The sequence below is a fragment of the Ictidomys tridecemlineatus genome, chromosome 8 (assembly GCF_052094955.1).
Source record: "Ictidomys tridecemlineatus isolate mIctTri1 chromosome 8, mIctTri1.hap1, whole genome shotgun sequence".
Taxonomy (NCBI): Eukaryota; Metazoa; Chordata; class Mammalia; order Rodentia; family Sciuridae; genus Ictidomys; species Ictidomys tridecemlineatus.
In genome coordinates this window covers 18,397,836-18,414,564 of record NC_135484.1, presented here as the reverse complement: position 1 = coordinate 18,414,564, position 16,729 = coordinate 18,397,836, and the positions used below count along the sequence as shown (strand labels likewise).

The following is a 16,729-nucleotide window of genomic DNA, read 5'->3' as shown; positions in this document are numbered from 1 at the left end:
ATTATTTTGTGTTACAATGACTGTGTATTACCTTTTTTCTAGTAACTCTACAAGTATTATATAAACTAAAAACATCTAAAGTATTTGAAAAGTCAAGAAATAAAGATGACAAATCAAATACAGACATTGTAGATGAAGATCCATATGCCATTCAGATCATCTCCTGGTGCCCAGAAAGTAGAATGCTGTGCATAGCTGGAGTTTCAGCTCATGTCATTATTTATAGATTCAGCAAACAGGAAGTGATTACAGAAGTTATTCCGGTAATAGTTTATTAATTATTTTCAGTGTCAGGTGTCCAGTATTTTTAAAGTTGTGAATGATTTAGAAGACTCTGTGCAGGCTTGTAAAGAACCTGTGAAAACACCTCAGTGTTTGCATTGTCATCTCTGTGAAAAATACCATTTTCTTTGTGTATCTTTTAACTGAATACATAAATCCTTAAGTACATTGTATGTTTTATTTAAGGAAAGCTATTATTAATATGATGTACTCTAATTTGATATTAACAGAGTTGTCATAAATTCTAAAATCATAACATGTGTTTTTGTGTGTGCTCCCCACATATACACATTTAAAAAAAACTGAATCATAAATCTTTTCCTTTATCTTTGGACATCCTGCTAAACTTCTGCCTTTAAAAGTATTCTTTCCACTCAATTTTAGGTGTGGTTGTGCAAATTATAATAAAATGAATATCAGTTATTAAGAGTAGGTAAACTGCCTTTCTTTTACAACAGATGCTTGAAGTTCGGTTGTTTTATGAGATAAATGATGCGGAATCTCCAGAAGGTGAGCAGCCACCACCTTTGTCAACCCCTGTAGGAGGTTCCAATCCTCAGCCCATTCCTCCACAGTCTCATCCATCTACCAGCAGCAGTTCATCTGATGGACTTCGTGATAATGTACCTTGTTTAAAGTAAGTTATAAAAGCAATTGTAGAATTGTTTTGTATGTTCTTTTAATTTAGATAAATTGTAAGCATTAGAACTGCAGTAACATTTTCCTGTGGTAGAGTCAAATGGCAAGAGAATGACTTTTCCTGTGTTTTGCTTCTCCTCCTCCTTTTCCTTCTCCTCCTCCTCCTTCTCCTCCTTTTCCTTCTTCTCCTCCTCCTTCTCCTCCTTTTCCTTCTCCTCCTCCTCCTTCTCCTCCTTTTCCTTCTCCTCCTCCTCTTTGTCCTCCTCCTCCTCCTCCTCCTCCTCCTCCTAATTTACTCTTCCTTCTCTCTGGTACATAGGCTCAGACTCCTTTTAGCTACAGTTTAGTGTACGTTTAGCTAGTGTGAGACTTGGAATACACAATTCTACATTTTCCCCTTTTGTTATGTAACCACTATTGATTTAAACTTAAATTTGTATAAATTCCATTAATGCCCCTTCTTTTAATATTGATGTTTTTCTCCAATTCTTTGCTAAATGTAATTTTTATAAGCATATAAATTTCTACTTGCATTTTGAGTATTTTGTGACATATTTCTGTATTTCCTTAGCAGTTTTACTAACTACAGAACCAACGATTTAACATAACAGTTCCATATAAGTGTGCATTATCTGCAAAATTAGAATACTAAAATTTGTACTTTATATTTTCTTATGTCTCTGTTTAAGTCTGCTGTCCATCACTATGACAAAATGTGAGATAATCAACTTAAAAGAAGGAAAGATTTATTTTGACTCTTGATTTCAGTCTATAGTTGCTTGGTCCTATAACTTTGGACCTCTGGTGAGGCAGAACATCATGGCAGGAACATAAGATAGAAAAAAGTTGCTCACCTAATGGTGGCCAGGAAGCAAAAAAAGAGATTGAGAGGAAAGAGTCTATGGTCCAGATATGCCCTTCAGAGGCACACCTCAACTTTGTTCAGCTAGACCCACACTTCCTAAAGTTTCCCATGTTCTGATAGCACCATAAGCTGAGGAATAAGACTTCAGCATATTTAGTGGGACATTTAAGATCCAAACGACTATAACCTCCAAATGTCTAAATGACTATAACCTCCAAATGTCTGTAAGCTTGTAGCTACAGGTCCAGCAGCCTGAACACACCAAATCATTTTCCATTCTGCAGAATGAGTACCATCAATGCATTGTTTCTCCATGATGAGATAGGTCAGAGGAAATAGGACTGACAAGACAAGCAGTACTATTAGATCAGAGTTACAAGATCCCTTACCTTAGCATCCTAATAAAAGTTAAAAAGCAGTGGGTGAATCTTTATCTTATGTTCTTGTATTTTTCCAGTTTTTTATAACTGACTTAAACAACAAGGAGAACAGTTAGCAGTTAAAGTAGCAACCAAGAACAACTATTATAATCACTAGCCCACAAACCAAATCTGCAGTATCCAAATCAATGCAAAGATTATAATCAACTTAGTTCTGGAATTAATGGGTTTCTTTTACTGTTCATGGACCTATAACTGTGGTATGACCCTCTTTATTTTTTGAGAGGACATTTCATAGCTGTGATGAAAAGTGTTGCACAAACTATTAACTTTCTGTAATGATTTAGTAGAGTATCACTTAATGTAGGAATGCCTTTAAGCTGGTTATTTCAAGGAAGCCTTGACTTGATAGTCACAAAGTCTCATTTGCCAATCCATTAATATTTGGGAGGAGAAAAGAGTCTTTTTTTGTTATTTGCATTAACTGTTAACTTTTATATATGGATATACTTTGTCTGTCCTGGGAATGAATATACACACAATTATATAAAAACATTTTTCTTAATCCTAAAAAATTAATGTGACTATAATTTGAATTGGATTCTCCTTTGAATATGATTATGGACTCTTAGTGCTTTTTTATGGACAGGTTGTTTTAACTTACTGAATTTTGTTAACTCCCTGTGACTTCGTCACAGCTGGCTAGAGAAAGCTTCTTTCAAGTTTGTGTCTGAGTCTTCACACCACCTCAGCACTTGTGTGACTATCTGTGATTTCTGTCAAAAATATAGATAATCTAGGCATTTCTCAACATCTTTCTGCGCTCACACATGTGACCATCTTTAGGAAGCCCTGGATCCTTTTTGTACAGAATAGAATAAAAGAACAAAAAAAGATTTCTAGAAATGTGTGCACCATTATGTTTAACAAGCAGTGTATTATAATGTCCACTCAGTGACAAGAACTAGAAAGAATTAAGAAAAAAAAAAGTAAAGCCTTTATAGTTTTCATTGGATGTTTGCATTACTCTGTAATGTAACCAGTGACTTTTTAATTTTGTCCCCAAGTCACTTTTCTAAAATTGATTAACCTGAAATTATTTCTTTATTTTACTTATTTACAAAAATAAGTTCAAAATGAACGTTGAAATTACCAATTGATAAAACTACTACACAAATAGTAAAATATAGTATTATGTTTTTCTCTTAGACCTTCAAGCACATTTCTCAAATGATATGTAGTCTAATTACGTAGGTTTTAGTCCTTGTGATAATTTTTTCTTCTATTGCAGTTATTGTACATTGTATGTAGTTCAATTATATAAGTTTGTTTTTATTTTTGAGACTATTAATGTTTTAATTAAGAGTTCTTTTTGGAAGCAGCATTTGATATTAGATAAGAGTATCTTGAGATGAATGGAATGTCAAGCAACTAGTTTAAACTTTAAAAATAGATATAAGACAGTCAAAATATAATTATTCATATTTCCTTATAGGAGTCTTACAATAATATTATTCTTTCCTAATCCATATTCTTTAGCACATTAAAAAATAAAATATTTTCAGGTGGTGACTAAAAATATCACCTTAATTATTGATGAAGCCTTGTCTTGCCAGTCACTGCAGCCTTACACACACACTGCCTTTGTAGAATCAACAGGAAAAAATGCAGCCCCTGGGCAGACTTGCTCCCAAGTGGACAAGGTGCAAGAGTGAAAAAAGTGGGCCTCATTAATTTTTTTTCTTATTTTACAGATTCATAATGCATTCCACCTCGCCAAGGGTAGAGTTAAAGACTGGGTAGAGAGGAATCTAGGAGTCCCACTGACACTCAAGAAAAAAATGCTAGCAGATGTAGAGAAGCATTGCTACTGATTTGACTCCGTGTGTGTTTGTATCTAAGCTTTCTACGTCTGATTTTTTTGGTAGTTAAATGAGTAAAAATTCTTATTGATTTAATATATGATGTTATTTATTTATATATCAAGCCATCAATTTTAATTATTATACTTAATATTCTAATAACCTGAATTTTTAAAACAGCAATTTAAATACATCAAAATGAAGCACATCATAAAGTAATGACTGTGCTTGTACAGTTAGGTTGTTTAAGTCCCTTATTTTGAATTTTCACCAGAACTTCAGAGTAAGAATGTATGGGAACATCATAAATATTTGGACTGCATAACTCTATGTATTTTTTTAAAATTATTTCCCAGTCTGGATAATAATTCAGGTATTCATTAACTTTATATCGTTTTAATCTGCAGTCCTAGAGGCATTCTGGATTCTCCTTTTGAATATGATTATGGACTCTTAGTGCTTTTTTATGGACAGTTCGTTTTAACTTACTGAATTTGGTTAACTTCCTGTGACTTCGTCACAGCTGGCTGGAGAGAGTTTCTTTCAAGTTTGTGTCTGAGTCTTCACAACACCACCTCAGCACTTGTTTGTTATATTTCCAGAAGTTAGAAATATAACAAAAATTGTTGTTAAAATATTGCCAGGTACAATGGCACGTATCTGTAATCCCACCAGCTCCGGAGGCTAAGGCAAGAGGATCTCGAGTTCAAAGCCAGCCTCAACAACAGCAATGTACTAAGCAACTTAGTGAGACCCTATTTCTAAATAAAATACAAAATTGGGCTAGAGTGGTTGAGTGCCCCTAAGTTCAATCCCAGTACCCTCTCACAAATATATATATATATATATATAATATAATACTGAGATCTTATATAAAATGCCTTTATACACAATTGGTAGTTTTTAGGAAACATTTTTATTAGTATATTCTTAATCATACTGAATAATGGTTTTTGTTACATTGTTTTCATAAATGCAAATAACATTCTTTGATCATATTTACCTCTCATTGCCGTCTCCTCCCTCTGATCACCTTTCTGGTTATACTAGCTTCCCTGATACATTGATGTTATCTATTTTTTCCTTTAGATTCCAAATATGAGGGGAAGAATAAAAAAAATTGCCTTGAGTCTGGCTTATTTCAGTTAGCATTGTGATCTCCAGTTCCATCCATTTTCCTGCAAATGACATGGTTTTGTTCTTCAATATTTTAAAAGTCGTCATTTGTTACTTTTGCCAATAACATTTAGTTTGTATTTAGGTATTTTATGTTTTCATTTAGGTATTTTATGTGTCATTTTACAAAGAGCATTTTGAAACTGTGAGATCTCAACACCATTTTAACATTTAAAATATATTTGTACAAATGATAGAGGATTTTTTAATAAAGATTCAACAGTTTGTCTTTTACAAGTAAACAAATATACTAATAATGTTAAAATGGTAACTCGCCTGTGCACCATTGTAGACATCAAATATAACAATAAATTTTCTATTTTAAAAATATATTATGACATTTCTAATAGGGGGGAGGATTTTGCATTAGTTTTGAATTCTTTTTTTTTTAAAGAACTTTTTGTTTCTCTTAACTAAAATGAAAATTCTGTGAGTTATGTGTCCTGATCACTTAAAAGTCTTAAATGTGCCTTTACATGCATTTCAAAAATTAATCCTAGAAGGCCTGTTTCTGCTCATGAGAACCTAATCTGACATGTGCAGTTTATCTGCTGGAATGGAAGCACTTTTCAAGTTTATCTTCTATTCTAGTTCATTTAAGGAAAAAACAGCCCACTTCAACTCTGCTTCTGTGGCTATATCAAAGCTGTCTCTGAGTAGAAAGGAAATGCCTCAGTTATTACTTCTCACTTAAGAGCAACAGCTGTAGCTAATCAGTGGGTATTTCTCTGAAAAGAATTAGAAATTCCATATAAACCAGAGTATAGTTCTGACTGCATTGCTAGCAAACCTTGCACAACAAAAAGTGACTGTAGCTCAATTCATCTTAGAGTAGCATCAACAATACACATTTTCCCTGAAGTCTGGACAGCCTACCTAAACTAATAAACGTCATCAGAAGATGAGGTTTCAAAGTATGTTTTTCAATTCCACCTGAAGTTTGCTTATACGGGTATGACAGGTGTTGTGTCAAAATATTTAGTCCTCAAAAAGTCTCATGTTCTTAACAACCTTTTCTTCAGATGCTTATCACAAAAGTTTGACCAACATAAGTTTAACATGAACTTATTATTGGTGAGATTTGGGAATACATTTAGTGGCCTGCTGAATGTTTCACTTGTAGGTTCCTACCTTCACCTCAAACTTAAAACTCCATAGTACCCTAAAACTACCTCTTCATCTTGATATCTGTATTTATTTATATTTGATCATAGAATCATTGATTTCTTTTCCTCTTTTGCCCTACTTCTAATCAGTCTTCAGTTCATTCATGTGTTCAGTAAATATTAAATACTTCCTTTGTACCAGAGTATTAAAAATAGCTGCAAGTTTTCTGTCTTCCTGAAACTTAAAAACCTTGTTCTTATTTAAAAGTGTATTTCGGCTATCTTTTTTAGAATTGTTTCACATCAGAAAAATCAGTTTCCTAATTAATATCCCTGTTCCACTCCACCTTGCATATATCTAACAGTTTAATCTTCCTGAAATATTTTTATAAGCTAACATTGGCTTTTAACTTTTTAGTAATGAAAATACTTTATGTGATTTAACCTTCTACAAAATGCTTTTATAAGCACTCAGTTTCTTTAGACCATGATTATGTAGTACTCTTTGCACTTTCTAGATGAGAAGCTGCTGATAAGTTTAAGAGCCAGGACTCAAAACTTTTCAACAACATCAAACCTTTACCACTTACAAGCCTCTGAAGTCTAACCCTTATGTCTCTTACAGTACTGTTTTCTAAATTACTGCACACATCTACCAGTGTAACCAAATTTACACTTATTAATCTTTAAATATGAGTTTTGTGGTTCTTTATCTTGTAGGCATATGCTTTGCAAGAGTAATATTAGCACTAATCAGCAAAGTCTGTGCAATCAGAAAGTACTATCACCTCACAGTCAAAGAATTTGGGTTTTTTTTTTTTTTGTAGTAAAAATATTCACACAAATAAATAGATCACATTTGCTTTTAACTTGTTCTTATATGTTTTTGCCAGTTTTCATTTAGGGAAAACATTTAAGTTTTAAGTCGGCCTTTTGAATTTGTAGTTTTTCCCTATTAAGTTCTTCATTGCTGCTTCTCCTCATCCATGTCCCCACCCTTCCCTGAAACTCTTCTCTCCCTCCCTCTCTTTCCTGCCTCCCCCTCCTTTTCTCTCTTTCGCTTTGATCCCTGCTGTCCTCCCTAACTTTATGTGTGGAGTTTACATATAATTTCTAATTGTTGTTATTTATGTACATGTTTAGTCTCTCCAACTGGATTAAATGCTTCTAGAGGACAGGACTCTCATTTTTACATTTAAAAATTAGTATAGTTTCATATGTAGTTGTTTTTGTATGACTATTTATATATGGCTTTAGAATTATGTAGGGTAGTAAGTTAATTGAAAATGTGCTTAAAAGATAATATGTTTTCCCTTTTTTTCCAGAGTTAAAAACTCACCACTTAAACAATCACCAGGTTATCAGACAGAACTAGTTATTCAGTTGGTATGGGTGGGTGGCGAACCACCACAACAAATAACCAGCCTGGCAGTCAATTCTTCCTATGGACTGTAAGTATAAGATATGCTTTTCTCAGTCTTTCCATTGTATTCCATACACCATTTTATTTTTAAAAATAGAAAGGGCTATCTTTGTTTTATTGTCATTTAAAATGTTGTTATATAACTTTAATTTTAAACTAAGCTCAATGTTTATTTGGAGCATAATTTTGTTCTGGATAATTTACCCTGGGTATATATCTCTGCTTCTTATGTAAAGTAAATATCTCATGGACCAATGAATTATTTGAGATACAGCTTTAAGGTCAATAAATCATCTCCTATATATGCTCCTAAAAATAATAATTTTATGAACTGACAAAATTAAGTTATAAACTGATTTTACAAATATTAACCATAGCTATGTCATTTGCTCTTTCTACTTCCAAAATTAAGTTTCATAAATTCGAAAGGCATTGGAATAGCTTAGTAAATTGTTCATCTATACTACGCATGTGTTTGTTTTATTTACCAATTCATGCTTTCAAGTATTAATTAGTGTGAATTATTATATGTATTTTTTATTACAATATGATAGGTTTATAAAGCATATGTTATTTTTCATTTGTTTCAAAACACTGTAGTATAAGAAACTTGTAACTAACTATTCAGTCCCAGAACTGTTTATCACATACAGGTTACTGTCTTTTTCCTATGTGTTACCCTAGGGACTTATTCATCCTTTTTGATCATAGTAGCCACCACCATCTTTTCTATTTCTTATAATTGTACATTTAACTAAATTGGCTATAGTTTGAGATAGTATTCTGTGGTATCTTGTATTTCTTGCCATAAATGTAAGAGCACAAACCTCCTTCTTTTAAATCTTTATTGCCCACAACCAAAGAGTGAAAAAATAAGGAATAAAAAAAGAAAGTTTCAAAGGAAGTTGCAAATCGATTGATTACACATCTCCCTGCACTAATAGTTATGTTTTGTTTGGCACTTTCTGTGTATTTTTAAATTTTGAATTAGTTGCCAAGCCTGTATAATTTGTAAATCCATATTTAAAACTTCAACTGAGAAGTCTAATTATCTGGCCACTGTGTACACTCAAGCACAACATTAGTCAATTGACTCAAGTTGGAGTTTTTCTTCTTTAGGTGCATCATATAGTCATCAGTCACCATGGATTTACCCATCCTCTTATGGTACTTATGTAACTCTTCTATACGTGACAGCTTTCAACTTCTGACTTAAGATATCTTTAAAAAAATAATGATCCTTTATTCATAGTTGATTGGTTTGTAGTTATTGACATAATTGAGAAAGCATTTTGAACACCTTGAGAGGGAGTCTTCTAAGACTTAATGCTATCTGTTTTTTATTCTTGACTACAGAGAATTACCAAAACTTTTTACCCACTGTGAAGTCCCCTGCTTTCCTAGGAGAAGGAGATGTCTCCTCCAAGGGCTTCAGAATACTCTCAAGGCAAAAAAAAAAAAATAGGTGTTAACATTGCCTCATATGGGAAGTTTGTATCTCTGAATAAATTTCAACTCTTGTGCCAAATATTTTTCATAAATGATATTGATAATTGATCTAATGATATTGGATGATGAATGTCTACAGAAGATATGAACAATTTCAAGAGAAGGCACATGTAACCTGTATTTCTATACCCACAGCTTTCTTTTGTTTCAAAGAAGAATTTTCTGAAAGACCCATTATTCTTCCTTCTTCAACCTAATAGACGACAGTACGTTTTATTGTAAGTAATTTTTTTGTGCTAAAATGTTTACTCTTTTTCTATTTCCAGGGTGGTTTTTGGCAATTGTAATGGCATTGCTATGATTGACTACCTCCAGAAAGCAGTACTGCTCAATCTGGGCACCATAGAATTATATGGCTCTAATGATCCTTATCGGAGAGAACCTCGATCTCCTCGTAAATCTCGACAACCTTCAGGAGGTAAAAAGAAAAGAAAAAAGTCCTAGCTTTAGGATTTGTATAAATGTTGGCTTACTTTTGTAAATAGAACCACTTCTCTGAGGTATGTAGTTTATCTGATTTAGATTATCTGTATAAAAAGACGAAAGGCATCAGTGCTACTTTGGTTTTGTATTGTCATTAGGTTTTGCTTTTGCTTTTAATGTGCTAGGATTTAATTTTTTATTTATTTTATTTAATGTTGCAAAAGAATTCCCCACTTCTTCCGCTAGATTATAATAACAGAAATATCTGTCTCTTTATTGTAGAAAAAAATTAATTTTGAAATTTTGTCCCTTTTGTTGTTTGGTCTCTGAGTAGTAATTTATTGTTTTACTTATTTAATTGAAAGGAATCCTTTTCATGTGAAAAAAAAATAGATGGATTTAAAAGTGATTTGAATTCTAAAAAACAGAAAATTCTCAAATAATCTTGATTTAGTACAAGTCCAGATTTGTTTAGAATATTTATAGCATTCTTTTGTGCTTTGTAGATTTTTGACACTAACATCTCATAGAACATATGTATAGTTAAATATTCAGTACCTCAGCCTTTTTTAACTTCATAACACACAGTAAATGGCATTCAATATATGGTACACAGGATATACTATTGAGACTTTCAGCAATAATTGGCCTGTAGGCTTCAGATTATTCTAGGCCTGTCTACAAGACCAGGGATTGAGAAGAATTCTTTATGAGGCATGTTTACTCATTTGCAGAATACCTCTATGCACTGGAGTACAATTTGAGAAACTCTGGTCTTTACTTCCTAACTCAATCCTGAATTCAAATTCTTCCTGAGCTAGTGGTATAACTCCAGGTAGAACACTTGCCTAGGCTTAATCTCCATCAACATAAAAATTTAAAAATAAAATAATAAATAAAGCTCTCCCTGATTTTTTTTTTAGTTGTTCTCATTACATGATTCAGCTAAAACTGCCAATTTTACTGTGTATAAAAAAGGGGCATCGGTGAGGGATATAGACTTTCTATCATTTTAGCTTGATGGTTAATTTCTCTTTTTAAGTTTTGTGTTGTTGTTTTTTTTTATTCCACATTTCTGAGTGCAATCATTTTGTCATGTAAAATCTTCAGCAGAGATTGCTGTTTAAACCATGCCATTCTAGTATCTCTGTCTCCTTTTTTTTTCCCCCTTCCCTTTTTTCTTGCTTCATTAAGGTATGCTGATTGTGACTTCTTGCATGTGCGGTGTTTCTAGCTTATATTCTGAGTCTGTGAAAAAGCTCCGTTCTTCTTTTTTAAGTAAGTTATTTGTCTTGGCATGTCTGTTCTTTGTAAAATCGTTGTTTGTTTGTTTGTTTAAAATTCATTTATTTTTAAGAGTCTCTTAAAACATTTTTTATCAAAAGCAGTGTATTATTACTTAGTTCACTTTAATAAAATATATATGAAAACAGCTATTTAAATGCTATGTTTAAATCTAATGGACAAAGCAGAGAAAATAATATTAAATGTTACAAGGTTAGAACATTGCCATCACAGAATTTTTTCTGGAAGATAAAACTTTAATTTATAAATTATAATTCTTTAATTTATAAATTATGATTCTTTATAAACCTCAGATAAAAATTTTACTAGTCCTAAAATTAATTTCTTTTGTTCTTTAGACCCTATAGTAGTTTAGGTAAAAATTACTGATAATTAACCCTAAGTTAATTTTTAAGAATAACACTTTCACCCTGCAATTAAATATTGTTAAATTTCACTACATTCTGCTTTATTCTCTAGTAAACTCCATAATATTACTTATTATTTGCTTTATTTCATATTCAATTTGGTGTTAGGAATAGGAAAACTATTTGAGTTTTTCCTGATTAATTTTAAGACATTTACCCATTTTTATTATACCCCATTTTATCAATAATTAGAGGTTTTTAATAAAGATTTAAAAAATTATTTCAAAATATGATTTAAATAACATTATAAGATATTTGTACCCCTAATTCCAAAAGGTTTTTATTTATTTTTCAAATAAAGTTAACTATAGAGTAATTTGTACTAATATTCTTTGCACTGATATTAAAAAAATAACATTCTTATTAAATGTAGCTTAGTATTTCTTGAGGTTTAGCCAAAGTGGCATCAAATTGTTTTTCAATCTATTTTTTTTTTATTTTGTGATAGTCTTTTATTTATTTATTTATTTATTTTTGGCACTGGGATTGAACCCAGAGACACTTTGCCACTGAACCCATCCCTAACCCTTATAATTTTTTAAATTTTATTTTAAAACAGAATCTCTTATTATTTGCAGAGGCTGGCCTTTAACTTGCAATCTTCTGGCTCACTCTTCCAGGTAGTTAGGATTACAAGCATGTGCCACCACAGCTACCCTTCAATCTGTTTTTAATAGATCTGGTTGAAGACACTGTTTGTTGCTAATATGTACTGCTGTATTTTCATTAGGAATCTAGTGTCAGTGAATTTGTTTTATAAGACAAAATGTTACTACTTAAGTTTGAATGTATTATAGCTATAATACAATACAGTTGAACTACTGACTAAAATATCAACTGTGTTTTCATGGTAGAAATTATAAAACAGACATAGGAACAATTTATATATTTCAGTTACTCGTATGTCTGCTAAAATTCTGATTCTACTAAAACTGTAAAATAGGTTTATATTTGTCTTCTTTAATTGCTCACTTTACCATTCAGAAACTGAAGGACACTAGGGAAATTTTTCTTCTGAATATGTTTCTTTAGTCCAAATCAAATCTATTTAATAATGTGGAAGTAATAGACACTTGGGGAGAAGTGTTTGGTCTTACTCTCTGAAGTCAATTATCTTAGAAACAAAAATCTGTATCTGTATTTTGCAAAGAAGTTTTTCAAAATCTGTAGGTAGAAGGCTCTAAAACTAAAGGGTTTTTTGTTGTTTTGTTTTTGTTACAGTTGAAATTATTTTCAAGTCTTCAGTATTTTTAATAAGATAGAATAGGAGAAATAGCTATAGTGCCCAGTGCTACTGCTTGAAAATTCTCTCTTTCTCTCTCTCTCTCTCTCTCTCTCTCTCTCTCTCTCTCTCTCTCTCTCTCTCTCTCTCTCTCTCTCTCTCTGTGTGTGTGTGTGTGTGTGTGTGTGTGTGTGTTTGTATGAGAGAGAGAGAGAGAGAATGAAAAAATATACAGTGGTCCCACTTATCTGCCAATGACACATTCCAAAATCCCTGAAGGATACCTCAAACCATGGATTGTTCACCTGTGATAAAGTTCAATTTAGAAATTAGGCATGGAAAGAGATTATCAATAACTAATACTTAAAGAAATGACTCTAACAATATACTGGATTAAGTTATGTGTATATGCTTTCGTTCAAAATACCTTATTGTATTTTCTCATCCTTTTTCTTGTGATAATATATACTTAAAATAAACACTTTGTAACTTTTCTTTGGCAAATTGGAATCACTATTCTTGCAAATTATTTGGCCACAAGTACAGTGATACTGAGGTAGCAAATATGATAGCAGAGAGAGCTGTGAAGTGACTGACTAGCAGATACCATATATATTATTCTGGCATAATGATTCACAAAAATCTCAGCAAGATAGTGTAATATTTCATTATGCTTCTCATAACAGCACCTCTTTTAAAATTTATGAGTTATTTTTAGAATTTTTCATGTAATTTTTTAGATTGCAATTGACCACAAGTAACTGATACCCTAGACAGTGGGTAAAGAGGGACTACTGTTGTGTGTATGTATACATGAAATAAGGGACACATCCAATAATGTATAAAATATTGCACAGATTAGTAAGTTTTGTCTCAAATTATAAGACTGATTTCCAAATAATGGGAAATATAACAAAACATTGTTCACATAAAAACATGGTGATGGATGGAAAGATTAGAACTATGATTTAGGGATGACTTTAAATGGTGATTTAAAAAAATGAACTGGCCATAATTTTCCTGTGTTCATATATGAATACCTCATCAGTGAATCTTTACATCATGTACAACACAAGAATGGGATCCTAATTAGAATAAATTATACTCCATGTATATATAATATGTTAAAAAATATACTCTACTGTCATGTATATCTAAAAAGAACAAATAAAATATAAATAAAAACTGAAGTAAACTTAAAAAAACAAAAGGTTGAACTAAATAACTTTGTTTCACAGCTCCCTGCTAAAATAAATTGTACTTTTTGGAAAATATGAACACTAACAGAAATTACTTACTTTATGTAAGTAAGACAGACTAAGCAATAATAAAAGAATATCAAGGAAAATCATGAATTTGAAAGATATCCTCAACTGGGTATATTTTTATAAATCAGTTAATTTGATTTACAAATATATCAGAATGCTAGCATAAGCTGCTATGTAACTGACACTTTGTATACATATAAAAAGTAGAGGTGATCAATAAAAATCGGCAGACATTCACTAAAAGTAAGTTTTAGCAAAATCACTTTTTCTTTAATCTGGTAAATTACATTAATGGCTATGGCAGCTTGTCGACATAATAGTTCCTAAAGCTAAGTATTTGATAAGAAATTCTGTGATACTTTTATGAATCAAACAGGTGGTAAATACCTTGTACACAATTCCAAGATTGATTATACCATGAGTCAGCAAAATACTATCTGCAGGACAAATCTGACACACTGCCTGAGATTTCAAATATAGTTTTATTGGAACAGAGCCATGTTAATTTATGTGTTATCTGTGGCTGTTTGGGCTACAGCATTAGAGTTGAGTAGTTTCAATAGAGATTTTAGATTGAAAAGCCTAAACTATTTACTGTCTGCATGTTTATAGAAAATGCTTGCCATCGCCCTCAGGTTAAATAATGGTTATCTACTGGGTCAGTTTGTGGTCTAACATTAACTTTGTTGTGTGTGTGTGTGTGTGTGTGTGTGTGTGTGTGTGTCTGTCTGTCTGTCTGTCTGTCTGTCTGTCTGTCTCAGATAATAAATACATTATGTTGAATAATACTTGATAATTGAATTTTATAAATAGTAAGTCAAGCTTCCTATCTAAACATTTGAAAGAGATTTGCTTACTACTATTTAAAGGGTAACTCTTGAATTTGATGGCAGAATGGATTAAAAAAGTTACTTATAGGTAGAAACAGTAAACTTAAACCAAAGAAATGAAATTTATCAGTAAATAAATGTTAAGAACATTGTGTAATATATTAAAATTGACTGTATATGTACAGAACAGAGAAAATTAGCTGAAGGATAGCTCTTTTGTGAAAAATAGTGGAAGATTTTTTTTTAGTTTAGTTAGGCAAAGCTGAATCTAAATCTGAGTCCTCATTTTAAGTGTAAGATACTAGAAAAGATACTTCTGAGGCTCTGTGTCCTCAGTTGTAAAATAGAGATGAATCACTGTCTTATAAATTTAATATAATGAAGTGGCATAGGCCATGTATCTAATCTTGTGACTGTAACATTATTCACGCTCAAGTGGTTGTTTTACATTTACTGAATACAACTTAATATGTGCCAACGTGACAAAACTACTGAATACACTAAAGTGAGACTGTAGAATATTTAAAATTAATACCTCGAGTCTTAGATATCTATCTAAGTTTTCATCCCTGTGTTAGATACCGTAAACACTCAGTGCTTCAGCTTTTTCTTATGTAAAATGAGGGTAATACACTCTTCCTTATTGATTTCTGGAAGGGTTAAATGAGTTAAGAACTTAGAAAAGAATCTGCCATGTAGTAAGCGATCAGCCAGTGCTGGATATGAGCAGCTAGCTAAGGGGGCTGCTGTACATTTGCTGTACATTTTGAAAACTACTAGTAGGAATGTTTGTTAAAAGCATCCTGTCAGTAACAGAATAGTTGATTTAAATTATATACTGTAAAATTCTTTTACATGTATTCACTCAATTATTTAATGACATTTGAGTACCTACCATGTACCATGCACCATTATAGAAAATAAAACAGACAAAATCCTCTGTCCTCGAGGAACTCACATCCTAGAGAAAAATGCAGGCAATAAGAAGGTAAGTAGTATGTAGTAGGTCACATAATAATGCCAAGGGGAAAATAAATAAAGGAATGGAGATTTGAAATAGATGAGGGTATTAAATTTAAGATGAGTTACTGGGTAACTTTGGAATGAAGATTTAAAATGTACAGCAAATAGAAATTGCTCTGAAATTGTATATATGTGGAATTCAAAGGACAATGTGGACTTGGTATGTAGAAGTAGAGAGAGAAAGAGTGATGGGAAAGTAGGTGAAGGGAGACAGAAAATAACATCAGAGAAATGAGAGGATATCATACACCATGGGATTGTATACATAAACCGGCCATATACAGTTGGACTTGGACTTTTATTCTTAGTGAGACAGAAGGCATTGAATGGGGTTTTTAACTGATTTAATGGTCATTGTAATACATTTTATATTTAAATTAAGTCTGATATTTAATTTTTATCTGGTTACCTCAGATTAAAAATTCCTTTATTTATTACATTGACCATTAAATACAGCTTCCTAAATGTTTCTTTTTAGATGATTTTAAGAATGATAACCATATCATATGGTACATTTTGTAGTATTTCATATGATTTATATAGTACATTTAGTATATTATTGACAAAAATTCTCTGTGTGTATTATTTTTGAATATTAATTCCTAGGTACATTGTAATCACTACAGAGTATATTATCACTACCGTTTAGATACCTGCTATCTTAAGTGTTCTTTCAAAAAAAAAAGATTAGATAAGCAAACTATTTTAAAAAAATATTAAGTGAAATCTATTACATGTTGTGGGAGGCCGACTAGCATTCAGTTTGTATTTAGATACCTAATGAAAACAAATAATATATAATTCAGACTGGAAAACACTTGTTATAAACCCAATTCAGAACTTGGTATTCTATGAAAATGCTGCCCTAAACATTTTTTTAAGAGACCATAGAGATTATAACATCATGTCTTTAACCAAAGTAATGTAAAAGATACGAGTTATACATATCCATGGGTTGATGTGACCCCCAACTTCTGTGGCCTAATGAAGCCCCTTTTCTCTTGCCCAG

The 16,729-nt window shown here is 31.7% G+C and overlaps 1 protein-coding gene across 14 annotated transcripts in view; it reads left to right on the top strand.

Annotated features, from left to right (window-relative positions):
• Stxbp5 (syntaxin binding protein 5) overlaps positions 1-16,729 on the top strand; it is a 164,221-nt gene that overhangs the window by 94,916 nt on the left and 52,576 nt on the right. For 9 of the 14 annotated variants that reach the window (XM_078018934.1, XM_078018933.1, XM_078018937.1 and 6 more), the window contains exons 16-20: positions 43-263; positions 741-919; positions 7,636-7,761; positions 9,509-9,660; positions 10,860-10,943. In XM_078018934.1, the coding sequence (XP_077875060.1) occupies positions 43-263; positions 741-919; positions 7,636-7,761; positions 9,509-9,660; positions 10,860-10,943 (762 nt within the window). The remainder of the gene's footprint in view (positions 1-42; positions 264-740; positions 920-7,635; positions 7,762-9,508; positions 9,661-10,859; positions 10,944-16,729) is intronic. The other 5 variants (XM_078018936.1, XM_078018940.1, XM_078018939.1 and 2 more) reach the window with 1 other exon arrangement.